This window comes from Parasteatoda tepidariorum, chromosome 3, assembly GCF_982258835.1.
Source record: "Parasteatoda tepidariorum strain Cologne lab strain chromosome 3, Ptep-v5.0, whole genome shotgun sequence".
In the NCBI taxonomy this organism is placed as follows: domain Eukaryota; kingdom Metazoa; phylum Arthropoda; class Arachnida; order Araneae; family Theridiidae; genus Parasteatoda; species Parasteatoda tepidariorum.
Window position 1 is genome coordinate 18,179,535 of NC_141757.1, and position 22,783 is coordinate 18,202,317.

General features: G+C 31.1%; 1 protein-coding gene across 1 annotated transcript in view; it reads right to left on the reverse strand.

Moving 5' to 3' along the window:
- Positions 1-3,866: 3,866 nt before the first annotated feature.
- The window catches only part of LOC107445454 (uncharacterized), a 32,536-nt gene continuing 13,619 nt past the window's right edge, over positions 3,867-22,783 (reverse strand). The window contains exons 3-5 of the mRNA XM_016059845.4: positions 11,231-11,452; positions 5,672-5,771; positions 3,867-4,142 (exon numbers count right to left, since the gene is read on the reverse strand). Of these exons, the coding sequence (XP_015915331.2) occupies positions 4,021-4,142; positions 5,672-5,771; positions 11,231-11,452 (444 nt within the window). The 3' untranslated portion in view covers positions 3,867-4,020. The remainder of the gene's footprint in view (positions 4,143-5,671; positions 5,772-11,230; positions 11,453-22,783) is intronic.

Below are 22,783 nucleotides of genomic sequence, written 5' to 3' on the forward strand. Positions count from 1 at the left end.
AACGTACTTTCTCTGCATAAATATACCTTTTTTTTTTAAGGGATATGAATTTTCAACCTCTAAAATATAGGGGGTAGCTGCAATCTCATAAATATGGTCCCCATAGTTTGGACCCCTTATTGTTAATTTTACTCTGCGTATTTCGCAGAATCTCGAAAACGTTTAAAGCGAATTGAAAAATTTTTGCACACAGTTATAAAATTCGATTATCCATGCAAAAAAAAAAAAAAAAAAAATCTTATAAATATGTATTATTTTTTTTTATTTAAAAATAAGCGAAAGATTATGAATTGTAAGGTATAAAATTTTTTACATCACTATAAAAAATGTAATTTTACATGGCAAAATACGAAATCGGTCGAATAGTTCCTGAAAAATCGAGTTTTAAACATGCGACTATTTCAAAATTCGATTTCTCAGGAATTATTCAACCGACTTCGCTCAAAATTTGTATTTTGCCGTGTCAAATTACATACTTTAAAATGATGTAAAAAAATTGTATATCTTACTATTCGAAAATTTTCGACTATTTTATTCATAAAATAATAAATATTTACTAAAAATCTATTTTCTGCGTGGAATCTTCTTTGGAAAAATAAATTTTATAATTATGTGCAAAAAATTTCAATTCGCCTAAAAAGTTCTCGAGATATGGCAAAAAACACAAAAATAAAATTAACATTATTAGGCCCAAACTTTGGATCGCTCTCCTGACCAAACTATGGGGACCATATTTCCCAGATAGCGGCTACGCCTTTTATTTTGGGACTTAGAAATTCGAATCCGTTAAAAAAAAGATATGTTTATTCAGAGAAAATACGTTTTTGTCTGATTTTATTACATAAAATATCGTCTGCGCTAATAATTTAGAATATTCGAGGTTACCCCCTCGAAACATTAAGATTGAGTTGTAGAATGTGAAGATCCGATCATTAGATCAGAAGTTATTCAGGGTAATCCGTTTTTGTTTTTCTTTTGCGCACTGAGCCTGATTTTTTATGACTCTTAGTTCTTTATTAGTGATTATGGCGTTGACGTTGATCTATAGTTTATGTGTTTATGAAGTTGATCTAGAAGAAAAGTGTTCGATCATAAAGAACCTAGATCACCCGTTTCACTCTTTCAAATGCTGCCTGCTCAATCTAGGACCACTTAATTCAAAATACTGGTAATGTACGAGACAAGACATTGGTTGTCTCTGAACATTTCATCCTTTTTTAGCCATTTCGAAGCTTTTTATTCATTATGCTATTTAAGGTCGAAGTTTTCAAAATCTAAAATTTATCACCTTAAAAAGTTTAGTTAAATTTTTTGCCGTTAAAAGCGAAAGCTCTCTAAGAAACCTTAGCAAACTTCAAATTAAATCAGAATGTTTTATCTCAAAAACAAAATAAAACAAATCCTACTGACAATACAATTTCTGCTAAGCCCGAGTTTTTTTGGAATAATAATTAATATCTAACGAACACGAGACAATCTGGGGTTCGTATATATTGCTGTTATTAGGGAAAGCAGCTGAATCAAAGTGATTAAACCAAGAAGTGATTGTTAAAATAATTCGAAAATATTTTGCTAACAGTGGGTGAAACTGGCAACATAGGAACAAAAGCATGGTATTTAAAAAATAAGAATATACAGAACTGGATAAATGTTAATTAGCAACCCAACCCAATTACCTCTTCTTAAAAATCAAAAGCTAATATATTTTAAGGGAAGGGCTTTGGAGATTTATTCACTTTATCAGATATAATGCCACCAGATCAATTCAATCTATCCACCAGATCAATTCAATGTCGTCTGCCAATACTTTAATTTTTTTTTATTGTTTATTTCCGCTTCCATTACAAGAAAGTAAAAACGATCACCAAATGAATTTATTTATCTTGGTAATAAGTCATTAAAAGAGCAGAACAAAAAGGAAAAATAAATCGAATATTCCCTTCCAAGGTCGATATCGTTGAACTAGGCTTACTTAGAGAGTTCTCCAATAAAGGTAAACTGCCCGTTGAAGGAGGTCAGCAGCGTGTTTTGCCTCCATCAATGATCCATAAAATGGCGAAGAGAAAAAGAAGTCTTGATGAAGGCATGCTTTACTTCAGGCTATTTGTAGAAAGTGGAAGGATGTTATTATCTCACTTTTCTTTTCTAATTGCTTGCTTTCAAAACCTCGGGCAACTGTTCAGTTTTATCTGTAGATTAATTTGGTGTCTCACAAAAAAGAGAAGGGGGGGGGGGAAACAGGTAATGGGTTCTTATATTGGGAGAAAGTTACGTTCGTAATTATGAAGCCTAAAGTATTATATCAAGGCTATGGATAATGGTTACACTGTGCCCAGGTTCAGAATTTACATCCTATTCCTTTCAGATCGCAATAATTTTGTTCAGGGGTTTTAATTTACAACGTTTTAAGAGTTTTCTTTGAATTCGTATGACAAATAAAATAAAGAAAAAAAAACTGTAGTTTGAATTCCTTCAAGTTTTCATTTTAGCCATGTTTTTTCCACTTCTATGGAAATAATTAAAATCCAGGGTTGGATTGAGGAATAATAGGGTCCTGGGGCTGATATCTAACTTGGGGCCCTTTATATACCAAATTAGGCCCCACAGTGAACTGATCGTAAAGACACGGTTCCCAGTAGAACACCGAAGTCAAACATCACTGGCTGCAGTCAGTAAGCGGGTGGGTGACCACTTTGATCAGAGTGTGTAGGAACCGAGGGTGAGCTGTATCAGTTCTCGTTAAATTGTTCTACCGTAAAGTGCTCGACTTCGCACGCTGGTCGTCGGGCTACCAAAGCAAGGGAGCCGTCCTCTATGCAGAGGATCAAAATTACGATGGCATGTCTTCGGATCAACCTTAGGGATGTTTCCCAGACCATCGCCAACAGCCCATTGTGCAGCTCTAGTACGACGTAAATAAAGTACCTACCTGTAACAAATTAGCTGAAATTTACTTTTATTCCGAAATATTGAAACTTTTTATGAAATTTAATTCCAGTTAAGTTAGTTTTTGTAGAAATTTGAAAAGGAAAAGTTTTTTAAATTTTTAATGTTTCACTAAACTTATAGAATTTAAAATATAAAACACGTTCAAGTATCTATGTCTGCAAAAGCACCATGTATGAAATTATAAATCTGAAGTAGTTGCATACTAAAAAACCACATTTGACTGCGTACCTAGTAGATGATTACAGAAAATTAGCTAGAGAAAAACAAGCCCTAGTTATTCGAAGCAGAAGAAGATAAAATAGAAAGTTATGTGAAGTGTAGAAGTTCAAGAAGGTTTCGGAAGTATAAAAGACAAATTATTTTTTTCTATTTTACAAATAAATATTTTACAAAAAAAAATGCAAAATACATTTTTTATGATTCTAGCGAAATAGTGTAAAACATTACGTTTGAAAATATATAATAAATTTTAAAAATTAATTGGATACTTGCAATTTGAGGAGATATGAAGTGATTTAAATGAGATTCAATTGGATACCTGTAAGAAACGTCACGCATGCGTATCGAACCTGATTGGATTTTGAATCGACCAATACCACGATTTACCTACGATGACGTCGTTTGCAAGTATCCTCTTATAAATTTATGAACTTAGAGCAGTGGTTCCCAATTGATGTACCGGGGAAACTTAGTTGGAAAAAAAAAGGTATGTTCATTCATAGAAAGTACGCTTTTGTGTCTGATTTCGTAATTTAAAATATCGTCTGCACTTATTAATTAGCATTTTTGAAGTTACCCTTTTAAACCATTACGACTGCTTTTTTTTTAATCGTAATTGTTTCTACTGTGTTAAATGTGTTTCAACTTTTCCAAGAACGAAAAAAAAAAAACATTAAAAAGCGAGAAAATTCTGCCTTCACTCTTTTTATTTCTTCAAGGAATATAATAATGTTGCATGCAACTTCTCAATAATCAATCCATGGAAATTTTCGAAGAATTTTTTCAAATCCGTCTGGCGAATTTAAATCGACCATTCTTTTTATCACGATGATTGGTTATGAATAAGTTTTATTATTCTTCGTTTTTCCAAACGACTGGAAATTCTTTGCAAACCATTCGTTGTCCGATTTGTAGTCCACCTGTGATTGGAGGAGATATTTCCCATGGTCTTCTGGCTAAAGTAGCATCTTCCCCTGAAATGAAATAAATACAAATTTTTAAGTTTATTGTAAAACATTCCAGTATCTAGCTGTATTCACCATAGCCTGGTTGGAATGGGCGTTGGGCTCATGTCCAAGAGGTAGTGAATTCGATCACCGCCAGCCGAAGACTTCCCGAGCAATAAATGGTGACTGGTCCACGCTAAATCTGTCAGGTTATAAAGTCCTCCACGTTCCCTTCAAACAAATTAATACCTCTGGGTGTACTGAATTGGAGATTGTTCGTTCTCTGGTGCAGATCAAAATTAAGATCTGTTGATGAATGAAAGGATATATGAATGAGTCCGATCTTTAAAACGGGCTGTGACGAGTGTGTGGCTGAAGACGTACTCTTGGCCTTAGATGGCAAAATACATATTGAAAAAATTATTATTTTTAAATTGTGATAATAATAATAACCTCCTACATAAAAGAGGTTAGCATATTTTTTTCAGTGTTAGTAAGCGAAAGCCGAAATTTTTTGAAAATAGAAATTTTATGTAATTAAGAGAATGCTAAAATATAATCTTTTGTTAGTCTTACTTTTTACAACTGCATAAAATAACTATTAAAACTGTTAAAATATCTAGTGATGATAATTTTTTTTATTAATATATTCATACTGCTTAAGAAAACATTATATGCGACATCTTAGGCGACTTGATAATTTTGTGATGATTCACTAGCGTGATAATTTCGGAGATTTGGAGATACTTGGCGACAAAATTATTTTTCTGAAAAATTCGAGTATCAAAGCGATTGAGGCAATGTTTACGGAGTTATACGAGAATTGTCTCGAATCATGTCGAAAGTTTCGAGCTTTCCTCATCATCTCTATATAAATAGGAGTTTGCCTCACAGAGTAATAGAATATTAGTCTGTTAGTGACTGCGTCAGATGATGATAAGCTATCATTTGAGCTGTAATTGATTGCTAAAAATAGCTGTATTTTCTTGAAATTTCTGCTAATAAATGTTTGGAGTCTTAAGGACTGTCTCATTCATTTCCAATCGAAACGAACCAACACTTTCTAGAGGAGAGAAGGCCTCTGCACAGATAAATTTAGTAGTCCGACGCAATGAACATAAACTGCTCGATTGAGGAAACATAGGAAAAATGTCACTACATTCGGACTACTAAGCTGCGTAGTGGGGGAAATACGAAAGATGTCATTACGTTTCGACTATTAAAGGATCAAATTTCTTGTTTATGGAAACCCGGGTTGAGGGTCTTCTCTCTTCCAATGCGCATTTAACGAACCCTTGTGATCGGTACTATATTATATTTGGATTTTCTTTTTATTTCCACTGGTGAGAAAAGTCTTTTACAAAATTGAGAATCATACATTAAAACTCAAATTTCGGTACCACTAGAAAAAATTTTGCAACAAGTTGGGATCTGTGAACATGCGATTGCAAAAGGGTAAAAATAAAGTGAAAGCTAGCACCAAAAACTACTATTTCTAACTGCATTTACTAATTGTTTCATTTTGTACAGCTATATGCAATAGTAAATCTTATTACCTAACCAACGTGTGGATAATACTCTTCTAGAATGAGTCGTGGACAGATTTCCTGGCGCACCATGTAAACATTTCATGTGAAATACAATGCAATCACCCGGCTAAAAAGGAAACAAAGTTATAAAGAAACTAAAAAGCAAATATTATCCTTAGATAATTAAAGACATTAATTTTAAAGTGCAAATAGTTTCGTACAGTCCCTGGCCAAATTATTAGACGCACTATAAGAGTCTATGTAAAATCTTAATTATCAGATGATACTATACAGCTTTATTGTTTTTACGCGACTCAAACAACTTGTTTACGTTCGTGTAGTAATAGGTTAAATTAGGCGATATATTATATAAATTCGACAATTTGATAAATTAGACGATATATTATATAAATATGGAATATTTATTATATCAGGCATTATATTAGTATATTATAATAATTAGACCAAATTATCAGACGCACTACAGTGTTTTTGAAGTTATGCTTCTTCTGCGACTTCCAACAAGGTTGCGTTAAACGTTTGACGCTACATTTTTATTGGCCGGGAAATCACGTGGTAGGATCCAGTTTTCCCTCATTCATTTCCATATTGTTTTGGTTCTCACTAACATAAATATAATAAAAGTATTATTTTTCTATAAATATTTTTTTAGTTTGTTTTGATACACATATAATTTAAAAAGGTTGTATTTTTTATTTTCAAATTTAGTGGATAACAATTGTAAAAAATGAGTGAAAACAATCCCACGGACAATGCGACGGATTTAAGGTTATGTCAAGGTACGTCTCTTGTGAATATCAATTGATTGTTAGGTTTTCTCTTCTGAAATTACATTATGACGCATTCACATACATTATTAATGCAAATACATTTTCCAGGGCGAGACGATGAGAGGTCCACGAGGGAAAAATGCACAATATTACCCTGATTACAGAACACGGAAGCGTGCGGAGCAGGAAAAAGAATCATTGAGTAGAACTAGTGATCCTTCTACGACTGCTGATTCTTCTACAATTAACGTCGCAGGTTGCGAAGTTTAACCTCTTCCGCGCGGAGGGACTCCACGCACTATTTTTTTTTTTTTTTTTTTTTTTTTTTACAATTACATGTTTTGCATTAGTTTATATGCTATACTTTTATATTTAAACATACATGTAATGGGTTTTTATTCAGGAGATTTTTTATATACTTTCTATTTGTATTTATTTTTAACGTATTGCGTTACAATGTTAACCAATTGATGGACGAACGTAAACAAGTGCTAATCGGTTTCAGCCGCGTAAAAACAAGAAAGCTGTATAATTAAGCCATCTGATAATTGGGTATAATATGAAAAAAACACAACTACTTCGATCTAGTAGGAACAACATATGACGCAATGCTAAACGAATGGAATTTAGTTGTTGTTTATTTAGTTATTGTTATTAGTAGTTGTTGTTATTTGTTTTAGTTGTTGTTGTTTATTTAGTTGTATTTAGTTTCAATAACTTTTCTTTATAATGCAATAAAATCTGGCGAGCAGCTATTTAAACGATCGAACACTTCGTTTGTTTATTTGTGGCTTGAAGTTAGGCTCGCAGAAAATGCCGTTCATGGGTTAAATTTAGTAGGAACAACACAACCTGTGACGTAGAATCTTATAGTGCGTCTAATAATTTGGCCAGGGACTGCATGTAACAAGTTTCCAAATCTTTGTGGAAATCAAAAATTCTTAATGATCAATAAAAAAAGAATAAATAAAAAGAGAAGGGAAAAATAAATGGATTTTATAGCATAAATTTTGCTACGAATGCTTGAGGAACTATGGGGGACTCTACCTATTTTGAATCTTAATTCATTACAAATTTCACGTAGTCGATTTTAATGAATTTTTATTGCTACTCATTTATTAGTTTTTATCGACAAAATAATATTTGTTAGCCTGCAAAATTAAAAAAAGATAAAAATCGACTAATATAGCCTATCAGGGACTTCTGACTGAAATTATGTTTTAGATTTCTCTTTCAGTAGGGAGTCACGGAACTTTTTTATTACCTACGTGATTTTTCCGACTTCTGAAAAGATTCGAATGTATTTTTAGTACCAACTACTGCTTCGCTTTTGTTGCCATTCAAAAACTTGTTTATGTTGCAAGCCAGAGAAGAACTCGTCTGAATTTTATTTCTAGCCACACGGTCCGGTCATGTGAATATGAGAAAATAAGTTTGATATTTTTTTTTATCGTTTGCTCTCTTAAAAATGCAACCGAAGAAAATTTTTGCTTTTTTCAAAACAGGAAATACTTGCTCAAAGCGTTTTACTGTTAGAAAAAATATTTTTATTATCATTTCCAATGCATCCGGTCTTAACAGTTAGCGTCGTTTTTCCAGTTTTGGGTTATAAAAGCGTTAGTTTAATGGAAAATAAATAATAACAACGGTTTCTAAAGTTTGTAAGCTTCCCTTGGTTGCGTAGCGCAATTATATTGCCGGATACATGGTTAATTTTTAATGTTTATTTCCTTTTTTCCCCAGCTTCATTTTTATTTATTTAGGAAACATATTTTAAACTTAGCGTTTAATTGTTTTGGAGTAGGAGGAAGTTGAATTAATTTTTGAAACGCAGTTTTCTTGAACTTCAAAAGACACATGTTTTTTTTCTCCTTTGTTCCTTTGAAAGTTGTTCAACAGTTCAAATAAAGAACTGTATTTTTTTTAAAAAATGTTTTTAGTAAATTGATTACTTTACTGGTTTTTAAAGAACTACGTTAATGCAAACATGTAATTCAATGTTACTCAAACTTTTTTATTCATTGATTTGACTTTGAATTCACGGCCTGGAATTGATCCGAAAATTCATAAAACCCTTCAAATTCAAAATTTAATTCCGAAATTCCGGGAAAAAAATAACTATAAAATAAATAATTATACAAACGAAATTTTTGAAGGATTAGGACTTTCGTGATTTATTTCTTCTTCTTCTTCTTTTTTTTTTTTTTTTTTTTTTTTGAATGGTAACAAAATTAAGGTCTTATCGGTTATAAAGACCATGTATTGGCGACGGCTCTTAAAATTTTTTGCCAACTCAAACATTACATAACCAACAAGTACAAATTTTAATAACGCTATAAATGTCAAAATTCTCGATCTTTAACAACATATAGAAACATCTTCCCAATTTATCTAATGTGAGTCGTGGTGGCTCAGGAGATAGAGTGCTTGCCTCCCAATAAATTACTGTTACGGATTCGAATTCCAACTCGATGGCTGGAGGATACGAATTCAGCACCTGGCTCACACTAACCACAGTGCTGACGTAAAATATTCTCAGTAGAAGGCGGATCATGGGTTAGAGTCCCCTTACCGTTAGACTAACCGTGGGAGGTTTTCGAGGTTTTTTCTCTCTATGTAACGCAAATGTGGGTCAGTTCCATGTAAAAGTCCTTCACGAAGGCAATTGGGTTCAAAATTACAAGGCTACAGAATTGATATTGGGAAAATCAACTTTCTTTTTCTTTTTTTCGCTTTTTTAAAAAAAAATTTAAAAACTTTTGTAACTGTCATTTCGTTTTGTGTTTAAAAAAATAGTGAAAAAAATAATTAAAAAAAATATTAGTGGAGATCTACGATTTTTTCCAAGGTTTTGGATTAGCGTAATGTGCGTTGTAGAGCATATTGTCTCAGATCTCGTTTTAAGATTAGAAGGTTTATCCGTAAACTGCGTAAAAACCTTTTCAGGTTTACATTAAAAGGGTTTTGCTAAGTGAAAATAAACCTTATTTTGCTATCTGGATATGGCTTTAAGTAAGCACTCATAATCACAATTTTCCGAGTTTAAATTACCTTGCCTTAGATTTTTCAAAATCTGCTCGAAAATTTATTAAATACAGACAGGTGTTTGATATTCCAAAAATCCTTAAAGGTCTTTCCATCTCTTCTGTTATTGCTTCTGACGTAATTTACACACTGTTTATTACCTTCAAATTAAATAGGGATTGTTGATTTCAGTTCTTTGTGTCATTTATAACTCTACAATTTTACAATTCCTATATAATTAGAGATAGAGCATAATTATTTTAAGAACTATTTCGTAAAAGATTACTATAAGAAACACTATCTTTTTTTAAGAATCAACTCCTAATCTGTCACAAAATATTTGTGACAGAGATTAGGTCAATTCCTATACAATTAAAGACAGAAAATAATTATTTTAAGAACTATTTCGTAAAAGATTACTATAACAAAAACTATTTTTTTAGAGAATCAACTCCTAATCTATCACAAAATATTTGTGACACAGATTAGGTCAATTCCTATATAATTAAAGGCAGAAAATAATTATTTTAAGAAATATTTCGTAAAAGATTACTATAACAAAAACTATTTTTTTAGAGAATCAACTCCTAATCTATCACAAAATATTTGTGACAGATTAGGTCAATTCCTATATAATTAAAGATAGAAAATAATTATTTTAAGAACTATTTCGTAAAAGATTACTATAAAAAAAACTGTTTTTTTAGAGAATCAACTCCTAATATTTGTGACAAAATATTTGTGACACAGATTAGGTCAATTCCTACGTAATTAAAGATAGAAAATAATTATTTTAAGAACTGTTGCTTAAAAGATTACTATGACAAAAACTATTTTTTTAAGAATAAACTCCTAATCTATCACAAAATATTTGTGACAGAGATTAGGTCAATTCCTATATAATTCAAGATAAAAAATAATTATTTTAAGAAATGTTTCGTAAAAGATTACTATAACAAAAACTGTTTTTTTAGAGAATCAACTCCTAATCTATCACAAAATATTTGTGATACAGATTAGGTCAATTCCTATATAATTAAAGATAAAAAATAATTATTTTAAGAACTATTTCGTAAAAGATTACTATAACAAAAACTGTTTTTTTTAGAGAATCAACTCCTAATCTGGTCACAAAATATTTGTGACAGAGATTAGGTCAATTCCTCTATAATTAAAGATAGAAAATAATTATTTTAAGAGCTGTTGCTTACAAGATTACTATGACAATAACTATTTTTTAAGAGAATCAACTCCTAACCTGTCACAAAATATTTGTGACAGAGATTAGGTCAATTCCTATATAATTAAAGATAGAAAATAATTATTTTAAGAGCTGTTGCTTACAAGATTACTATGACAATAACTATTTTTTAAGAGAATCAACTCCTAACCTGTCACAAAATATTTGTGACAGAGATTAGGTCAATTCCAAAACAATTAAAGATAAAAAATAATTATTTTAAGAACTGTTTCGTAAAAGATTACTATAAGAAAAACTATTTTTTTAGAGAATCAACCCCTAATCTGTCACAAAATATTTGCATTTCACGTTTGGAAAACTTCCGTGAGAGCGATTAAAACACTAAACAAAATCTTTTTGCGATAATATATTGATAATAACGTAATAATAAAGCGAATTATTCCTTCTTTCTTAAAGAGTATTTCAGCACGAAAGCAATAACCTTTTTGTAAACTGTTAACATTGACTATCCTTAAAAGTTGTTTATTATCACGCTTCCTACTCCAAACAGGAAGTACTCTCACACATTACCTGCAAATCCCAGCACAAAATGTTCCATTGTTCTTTGTTCGCTTCGATATCAGGCACTTGTTGATAATTTTTTTCTGAACAAAGCGTCTCGTCGATTACTTTATAAGGCTGAGTTGTTTCAAACTTTCGGGGTGAGTACCATCCCCACTTGTGAGAGCCCGCAACGAATTGCACACACGTTTCCCGTGGTACGGGGTCGACTGGCATCCAAATCGAACAAACCTGTAAAATATGTTTAGCATTTGATTAGTTCAAATATGATGATGAAACAGAAAAAATAAACAACTAGAATAATTCACATTTTATGCATTCTGTTGGGATCGAAGTCTCCTACGAAAAATTAAAAAAACGGTAGCCAATTTATTTTAAACTGTCAAACGAAAGTTTTAATTTAAATTAAAACTAATAAAATACTCAACTTTCACTTTAGTTTTCTTTTTTCTTCTTTTTTTTTTCTTTTTTTTTACATCGGTTGCTGAACGGCAGACCCAATTTTGGGTTTACGAGTACAAATGTTCAACTTGATAGCCTTGTAATTTTTGAACCAATCCAGAAGACAAGTTAACTCCTGGATCAGCACCACCAGAGGTATTAATTTGTTATGGGAACATGGAGGACTTTGCGACTCGACAGATTTAACGTGCATCAGTCACCATTTTACTACACGGGGAGTCATCGGCCGGCAGTGATCGAACCCACGAACTCTTGGACATGGGCCCAGTGCCCTACCAACCAGGCTATCCCGCCTTCACTTTAGTTTAAAGATATCACCGCAATAATTCATAGAATTCATTCATCACCTCTCCTGGCGGGTTGGAATGCTGTTGTTCATTTACGTAGCACTAGAGCTGCACAATGGGCTATTGGCGACGATCTGGGAAACATTCCTGAGGATGATCCGAAGACATGTTATCACAATTTTGATCCTCTGCAGAGGGGATGGCACCCCCGCTTCGGTATCCCGACGACGTGCACCTGTCTAACGAGGACTAACACCGCACACCGTCGGTCCCTACGCAGACTGATCCAAGTGGTCAACCACCCGCACACTGACCGTAGCCAGTAATGCTTGACTTTGGTAATCTGCTGGGAATCGTGTCTTAACGATCAGTCCACTGCGGGTTGGAATGCATTTTACCCTTATTTGCTCCTCTCGGTCACTGTGGTTTCTCTTGTTCTGTTTCTTATCTTTTTTCTCACTCGGCTCCCGTGGTTTTTCTAGTTCTTTTTTCTCATCTTTATTTTCCCATTTTTCATCTACAACTTTACGTTTCATATTTCAAATCCTTTTTGTTTCTTCTCCTTCACGCATGGCAAGTCTTGAAAATGGGTGCCTGCTTTTGAGAGCTTGGAAGCATGCGTACTGTTATTTCCAATTAGTATATTTTTTAAGCGAATTTAATTTTCAATCAAATAACACTTTGAATGATACGTTTTGATCTCCCTCTAGTTGTAATTCCATTGTGTAAATGTATATAAATGTTAAGAAAGGTGATTTTAAAGTAACCATTTATTAAAGTATGCTTCGTTTCTTCAATGATCTATAACAAGAGGATGAAACTAATATTCTGCTAATGCTAGTGACCAATTTCGTATCCTTATTTCGATAATATGGCAATAATAATTGTATATACCGTTATTTCTTTCTGTTGATTGCTGTTTTTCTTTTCTGGCAATATCGGAAATGGAAATAAGATATCTATGATATGTAACCTGATATGGCGTGGTGTCCCTCCCCCATTAAGGGGTGTGGTTGATTGTGTCACGTGTAGGAACCCCGCATCTGTTCTCCAAATTAAATATAAATGGGATACCATACCAAAAAATCTCTAATGATGATATTATGGGTAGAACAGATCAGCCATATTTGGGTATTATTTTGAATGAGAATATTATGTTCTAAAATTTATATCATGTACTCTTGAACAAAGCATTGGGTATCAATCGATTTAAGCAAAATAGTACAATGAAATTGGTAGCTTTAATTTAAAAAAAAATAGGTTTGGATTTTTAATTTAGATCTTAATTAACACATTAAAGAAGCCCGCTTTCCACTGATCGAATTCATCGGTCCAAGAGGAGGTGGCGAAGGGTGTGCCAATATGTGTTATAGTAAGAGAAAATCGTGCCAATTCTGAAGTAAAATATGAAAATGGCACATCAAAATTTGTAAGCAAGTGTGATTTTGTTTTAAAATCGTTCTTCATCTTTCTGACACTTGAAAAATTTCGTCCATCCTGTACATCTCGGACAACTTTTCTACATAAGTTTTGACGAAGCAGTTTAATTTTTGTAAAACTCCTAATACCTCCAGCATTCGAGGCTTTTTCAAAATATTTTTTCCAGTGATAATGACTTTAAACAGAATTTATTTTTAACTAATAGAAATCTTATAAACTTTTATCAGAATACGAACATTAGACTATTTGATCTCTTTTAACGTCTTCTGATCTCTATGACGCCCCAAGTGTGTAAATTTTTTTAAAGTGGTAGCTAATTTATTTTTTAAAACATATTTTAAAGTATTCATATCTGCAAAACATATTTTCATTTCATTTATCGCATACATTTATCGTAAATGTATTTATCGTATACATTTGAAGTATCATATGAAAGGCAACTTTATTCTCATGGTAATCGTCCCACCGTATCTCATTTAAATAGTAACGTTAATTATCCATATTATATATGTTTTAGTATTTAATTCGCTACCAAATTAAAAAAAGTTTATATAAAATTACATACTATAATAAAATTACCGGAGCTTTTGCACAAAGCGGAACAGTTGGTTTCCCTGGTCAGGGTTCCGAAGGTTTGGAAATTTTTTTAAAGTGGTAGCAAAAGTGTGGTCAATCTAGATGTTTATATGGAGGACCCATTCATGCATCCATTCATTCATCGTTTTTTCATTCACACATCGTAATTTTGACCTGAACCAGACAACGATCAATCTCCTATTCGCTACTGCAGAGGTATAATTTGTTGTGGGAGCATGGAGAACTTTGTCCCCCAACAGATTTAACCTGCACCAGTCACCATTTACTACACGGGGAGTCTTCGGACGGCTGGATTCGAACTCCCGTTCTCGAGAACATGAGTCCGGCTCCCAGCCAACCAGGATATCCCGGCTTGGAATAATAAGTCACACGTCTCAATAAGTTTATAAAGTCAATTTTGGTGCTTCAGGGTTCAATAAATGCCATAATTTTTCTACTAAATTAAATATGATTTTTTTTTCGGGAAATCCGGAAGTGTTGGCAAGTGTGGATTTAAATAAGAAGAAAGCAGGCCGTAACATTAGTCACGAAAATAATTTTTTGCTATCACATTTTAAGTGTTCTCCTGATCGTTGCCAGTCTCTTTTTTTTAATTCCACATGAAACTAATATGTTATTTTTAACGTAATGTTTCACGAGGAAGCAATTACTTTCATTTACTTTATCTTAATTAAAAGCAAGAAACATAAATCATTCTCAGTTAAAAAGAAAAACACAGCAAATTGTGAACAAAAGATCTTTTTTTAGATGCGAAAAAACAGCCTATCACGTATTCTCTTATACAAATTACTCTTTGTTTTCATAAATTAAATGACCACAGCAAGCTTTCAGCGAGAACGCTATTAAGCCTAATTCTTATCTTCGCCCACAAAAAGCCATCAATCTTCGGGTTGATTAGGTTTCCAAAATCATTCTCTGATTAAAATCTCTTTTATCTGCAACCGTTTCCAGCTATTCATAATCTTCAGGTTATCAGTTGGCACTTATCAGTTGACCAGGACAATTTCAGAATATTTGCTTTGCACTTTGAAGAAGTTATTGTTCGCAATTCATTTTGATAAGAGGACAGTTATCTGAGATTGTGTTAGAATGAAAAATGTCGTGAAATTTGAGCAGTTAGAGTAAAGCTCAAATTGAATATGTATGAGTCCTAGTTGATTTTAAGGGTCAGAATAAATTTGCATTTATTATTTCTCGTTTATTTCTCATGCGAAAATCAAACTTTATTTGAAGAATCTTGCTTTTAATCTTTTGTTGAATTAAATGCAATTTCAATGAAACAATTTATTCAAGAAAATCTAAGGAAATTGTGAGCATTGTATCTGTAAAGCATGGCTACCAACTTTCTACGCTTTGTTTAAACTTTCTTCAAATATTAGCAAATTTTATGTTTTAATTAATGTATAATTCTCTATTCGGGTAAATTTGATTTTAATTTTTTTTCCGCATCTTTGCACGCAAATGATTTAAAAATTCATATCGAAACTTACTTTTTTTTTTAAAGTGAGCACATGAGTTTCATAATTAGATTTCATTTTGTGGATATATAAATATTTAAACTTGAAAGTGAGGTCACCATATAGCTCTTTTTTAAAACTATAGTGATAGGTAACAAAAAGAAATATCCATTTGGTGTAAATACAAACACGCTTTTTCGTACAGATGTTTTCTTATATATTGATTACTTGGTGGCTAGGCACTAATGGATTCAGACATGCCAACTAGCTTCGGATGGCGGATAAATACCTTTTTGGAATAATTCATGGTATAGTAAATTCGATTTATGGGGTTTTTACTCTCTGCTACTTTAAATAATTCAAAGACTTACGTGATATGCCACTTTGTTACAGTTAAACCGCGTTGAAACTTTTAAAAAATTGGCCAAATTATTAGAAAATCTACACATTTTGGCTTGTAGCTTCCAACGTTTTTAAAATATTTTGTCGAATCTGGAATAGTGTGCATCTCTGCGGGTTAATAAGGCAGCTGTTGTTCTATAGCTTTACCATTCACTACAGCAAAGAAAAAAAAATATCTCTCCTACGTTTGGCATTCGTCCTACGTTTTTGGTACTAGATATATTTATTAAAAGAAATTAAAATGTTTTGATAGCTTCAAACATAGTGAATTACAATAATTTACCTGATTGTTATAATCATTTTTTTCCAAGTGGGTAAGAATCCTACTAAGCATTAAAGGGTTAAAAAATACAGTCTTGCAAGATGCCTAAAAGATTATTCAACTTGAGATATGATGAATTTCGTTCTGCAATTACACATTAATTAGATCTAGAACTGAATAACTTCTTTCAAAGGAATCTTTTTTTAATTACGTAAAAAATAAAAAAATCACTGAAATACATCTCTTTGATGGATACGATGTAATACATCTGAAACCAGAACATATCATTAATAATAAAATATTACAGCATTTCGGGGACTAATCTAAATTCTCCAATGAGAGCTGTGTTGTCATTCGATACCAACAATTAATATAAATTCCCTTTTCGTTTTTCAAGTCCCCCACAATATCCCTACTTTTCCCTCTTCCCATAAATCACGAGGAGAGTAAGTAGGTACCCATGGCGTGACTGTTACCATCATGGGTTACAGATAAAATAGAAATAATTGGAATTCTAATCCACACCCCCTACATGCTGGAACAAAAGGTGGAAGCGCACTCAGCATGTTTATTCAAATTGAGAAAAAGAAATCAATAATACCATCCTCTATACTCTCCGGAAGTTTTTAGGATCTTTAGCCGGCTGAATTATTTTTGTAGTTCCTTATTTAATGTGATGGTGGTAACTTTAAAAGATGAGGCTATATTGAGGAGAAAATGTTTCATGGCGAATTCTATTTCATCTCCAATTACCAATGAATGAAACAGGAATAGACATGATTTAAATTTTAAGGAAAAGTGAATTCAGATAAATCCAGAAAACAAACCATGAAAATTCGAATGCTGAAAAAAATGTTTTCAAAATATCAAAGAGCAAAAATTTATTTCAGGATAATTTTTTTATTGAATAATCCAGGAGAAATCCTGGTAGGTCATGATACAGAAAAGCAGGGGCCCTGGACACAAAACTGTTTGAAGTCCCCTGATTGTTACTTAAAACGAAATTAGTATGTTGTTTAATGATTAAGTGTTTTCAAATATTTATAGCATAAGTAAGTTATGAAATGTTAATAAATTTAAGCTTATATTTATTTCAATTTTTGTTAACTCATGTTTCTAATAGACAATTCTTTTAGAAAAACACAAATAGAACACATTTGTAACATTTAGGGGACCTCCAGAAATGTGGGGTCCTAGACCTGGGCCTCGCAGGCCTTATGCTAAATTAGGCACTTATTCTGCCATAGTTTTATTGCATTATGATATTTTGAATATTTTTATTTATTAACATTATGCTGTATTCTAGGTTTATCTGAACTAATTTTTTTCATTCCTTATGTATGAGAAAGAGAATTTGCCACAAAGAATTTTTCCCTCAGTATAGCTTCCTCTTAAGTAAATATATATGAAACTATTGACTACCATAAAATTTAAATGATCCGAAGACCATTCAGCCATTAAATAGACGAATGTACACTTTTGAAGATTACAAGACATTACTCAATAATTACACATTTACCATGTACAGTCCGCAAAAAAAAAAAGATATCACCCTGAATAACTTTCGTTCTAATGATCCGATTTTCACGAACTAAGTGTCAATCTTAATGGTTCCTGGGGGTGACCTCAAATATGCTAATTAATTAGTGCTAACTATTAATTAAGTTACGAAATCAGACACAAAAACGTACTTTCTCTGAATAAACATATATTTTTTTTTACATATTTGGAATCTAGACACTTGAATTAGGGGGGGTAGACAAAATTTTAAAACAAATGGGTCGTAAATTGGGTTGCAATAAAGGTTTATATATTTGGCGATAGTCCAGAATACCGCCAAAAAAGTCGCCTGCGCAAATAAATATTTTAAGATAACCCATTGACTGATTCAAAAGAGAAACGCTTAATTTTACTAGGTTGCTAGGCAACCAATTTCTGACTGTAAAAAAATTGAAATAATGTTTTGTGATTGCTCTGAGAGGTTTAATTAATAGTTAATAGAAAACATCTCGAAGTTTCTAGGCAATAACAATTTTTAAGTTCATTTATGTCCAAAAAGCAGAAAAAAAAAATTATTTTATTCTCCTTTGAAAAGAAAATTTGAATCGATTTATAAGTTTTTAGAATTTAAATACATGAACTTTTTATCTGATATTATTTATATTATGCTATTTTTGCTATGTTTATTCGAGGATTTCATACTAAAATCAAATTAACATAACTTATAAAAAATTTTAGCTATATACAAAATTAGCTATATACAAAATTAGCTATATACAAAATTTTAGGGATAATGATTTTTACAGCTTTAATCGAGTCTTCTAGGCATGAAAGTGAAAAAAAAATTGCTTGAAAAATAAAATGTAGATTGTATAGTAATTCTAATGCACATTCACAAGATTTTCTATAATTTATGATATTTCTTTTTTCTATAACTCAATGAATTGCTGAATGTTTAGTGACATTTTAAGAACATTGAAATATTTTATGTTTAAGAATAAGATATTGAAATAATATGTTGCATATTGTATGATTCATTGTTTAAAAAACTGCTTCATTTTGCTAGATATTTACGTTACATGGTTTTCTTTGGATAAAGATGATTAGCAAATAGCATCCACATGTTTCGATACATTCTGAAACTTACGTTCGCAAATTCACCATAAAATGTCGCACAGCATATTCTTCAATTACGATAAGTTACATTTACCACCAAATACTGCTACTATAATTATTTTTGTTTTCTTATATATATATATATATATATATATATATATATATATATATATATATATATATATATATATATATATATATATATATATCTGATATGATATGATACTCTCTTTTTTTTAAACAGAGCTCGTAAGGCCCTTAAGATACTGAAATGGGGGCACGAAAACTTAAAAGATTTTTTTTTCCTAATGCCCGCCTGTGTTAACATCCGTCAATTCAGGCATCTACAGGGCGACAGATATCTGTGTGGCCTAAGGATTCCTAACGAGCATCAAACATTCTCAAAATTAAGTGTTCATTCACTGGAAAATTTAGTGTTTATTCAATTTAAGAACTGTTCCTTCACTTGGTTATCTTACTACTTATTATTTAAACCACTAAAAGCTTAAAACAATATTATGTAAGTTATCTAAATTTTTTTACGTAATTTGCATTTAATAACAAATATGTCGACATGCATTTAATAACAAATACGTCATTTAGCTAAAATTACAAATTTTGAAATTTTTATGATTTTTTTTTAAAGACAAGCTAACCTTAAGTATTCCTTCACTGGTTAGGTTACCCTATAAGATTTTGAGAAATTTGCGATGTTGTGAGAGATGCTTAAAAATGTTGACTACGTATTTTTATTAATATTCATAAAATGTATATTCAAGAAATTGATGAATATTTTATTCCAAATTTATTCATTCGTATGTATATTATTGAAATTTTATCAGTTATTGAGAAAAAAAACTGAAAAATAAAAAATAATCACATTAAGGCTACACAGTACCCTAAAATTCGCAAAAATATGCAAAAAAATATTTTTGCATTTTTGGGTGGCTAATGTGGTTGGGAAGCAAGTTGAAAAATTTTGCATCTGAGATCTAATTAATTTTAGAGATATTAGGATTTTTCCGAGTTGTGTCAGACTCACAATTTGACAAGCGAGGGGGCGTGGTTAGTTTCGTTTTCTTTTAAATCTAATTTTAAAACTTTTTTTTTTCAAAAAAAGACTTATTTTATTTCGATGATTATAAATTTTCACTTTCTCCAAAAGTTATCAAATTTCACTTTCACTTCTAGAAGCATTGTTGTTTATTTATGTTCGGTGTTTGATGGATGCGTTCTAAAGTTGTGTTTTTACTAAATTTTTATTTATAAAAAGTCTTTTTTAAGACTAATATTTTTTAATTTATAAATACATTCGTAACAGAATATTTGTTATACTTGATTGACTGAATATTTATATAATTATGCTAGCTATTTCTTTAATCCTATTGCTTTGTTTGTCTAAACCAATGTTACGTGTATTTTAGCCGATACAGGTTACATATAAATTTTAAATGTGAAAAAATATAATACTATTAATATTCAAGTAAATTAGTGTTTTTGGACCAGCAATAAGTTTGTTTATAATATATTAAGAAAGTAGGACTGTACAAGCATTTTTAGTTTTGGTTTTATGGTTCTCTTTACTTTAAATGTCATTTTCTCAGACTTTCTTTTTTGTTGATGCCACTGTTTTCGATTCCCTAAGGCTTTTTTCCCTTTAAAGATAAAGCCTTGAAATTTTTTGTAGAAACTTTTATGTATATACAGACCAAAAGTTAGTATGGATTTCAGTGTGAGATGTATACATTTTTTTTAATAAAAATTTGAAGTTGGAGTTTTTAGAATTTTCGGGTTTTCCACGTGTTTAGTAACGATAAAAATAATTAAGATTCAACTAAGTATCAGAGCATCAAATCCATACTAACTTTTGTTCCTAATAATCTAAGATATTTATATTATTTAAAATAACTGAAAAATTTTGAAAATTAAAAAAGTTATAAAAATTTAAAAAAATCTTGAATTTTTTAAAAAAATTTAAATTTTTTAAATTGTGGTTTGTCGATTTCCCTTTTCTTTTTGAAAATCAGTTTAATAATATAATACAAATGAAAATCTATTATTACTTTTAATATTACAGGCCTTAAAAAAATTTTTTAAAAAAGGGTACCGTGTAGCCTTAAAGAAGCACAATCTGTTGTATAATCATATTCTATCAGAAGCATGCTTTTATAAAACTCCACATTCTCTGAATAAAATGTATTTTATTCAATAAAATGTTTTATTCAAATTTCTTTACTAAATTGCAAAAAGAATTTTAGACGACTAAAAAAGAAACATCGTATTTTATAGCTTAAAAAAATAAAAATGAAAAGATAAGCAAACGATTATTAGCGAAAAAAATATGAATGAAATTTTATGCTAAGCGCGCGAAGTCAAGTTCCTCGCAAGTTTATCACATTTTAATATTAATCGCCCCATTTAATCATTTCTTCATTGTCGCCAAATTATTTTTTTAAAAATAATTAATTTTAATTTTTCTCAGCTTCTAATAAATAAAAACAGTTGAAACTTTAGATTTTTCAATTGAAAAATATGTAGATTAATATGGTATAAAAAAATTCATACCTTATAATTCAAAAATTTTTCATCCTTAATTTAATTAAATGATAAAAAATAATTAACAATTATTAAAAATTATTTTTTTCGTGAAATTATCTTTGGGTAAATGAGTTTTATTACTGGGTGAAATTTTCTTCGAATTGCTTTATTAGTTTTTAAAATATGACTAAAAACGTAAAAAGTGAAATTAACATTAAGGGGTACGAACTTTGGATCGCTCTCCTGACCAAACTATGGGGACCATATTTCCCAGATTGCGGCTACTCCCTATATTTTGAAGGTTAAGAATCCAAATATGTAAGAAAAAATATATGTTTATTCAGAGAAAGTACGTTTTTGTGTCTGATTTCGTAACTTAATTAATAGTTAGCACTAATTAATTAGCATATTTGAGGTCACCCTCAAGAACCATTAAGATTAACACTTAGTTCGTGAAAATCCGATCATTAGAACGAAAGTTATTCAGGGTGATATCTTTTTTTTTTGCGGACTGTACAAAGCTATTAGTACTTCCGTAATGAAAAAGACATATTAGTAAAATCATTTCCTTTAAAAATTGCTTAAAATAAATATAGTAATACTTAAAAATTGATATAGTTAGCTTATGTTTTACCAAGCATTTTAATAAAAAGTTCATCAGAATATCATACGAAGATGCAAAGTCCACTCTCATTCGAGCAATGCACTTACATATTGTCTTGATATTTGACTGTACGATTTTAAATCTAGAAATACTTGGCATTATACGGATTAAAAATGGATGTGGTTGGCGGCTTTTAATAAATAAATAAAAAATTTAAATTATTCTATTTTTTATTTTGTGTCAGTATACGCGTTTCCGTTTTGTACGTGATTTCGTAGTGTTGTGTAGTACTGATTTATTGAGTCTTTTATTTATTTATTTATTTCAACTTGTATGTTATTATTGTTAATATGATTTTGTTATTCAGGGATATTTTTCTCCTCCTGAAAAGAAAGCGAATATGACCTTAGGCTTTTACTTCTAGCTTTTTCTCGTTATTCGTGGCACAAACAACTCTGTCGGAAGGCATTTAAATAAATTGGTTTCTAAACATTAAGGTCAGGATAACCGGACTGGCAGGGCGCTGGACTCACGTTTGGGAGAACGGAATCCGACCGAAGACTCCCCGTGTAGTAAATGGGAACTGGTGCAATCGGTCGAGTCACAAGGTCCTCCATTTTCCCATAACAAATCAATACCTCTGGGGGTACTGAATTGGAGATTGATCGTTCTTTGGTTCAGGTCAAAATTACGATCTGTGGACGAATGAATGGATGTATGATTGGGTCCGCCCTATATGACGTATGGGTGTGGAAGAATTAAAATTTTTGGCCATATGAGTTTACGTCTACCAATGTTGAACGCTTCAGCCTTGTAATTTTGAACGCAATCTAGAACACAAGGAATTTCTAGGATCAAGTACTTGGGAGACATTTGCCTTAGTGGAGATCTTTTTGA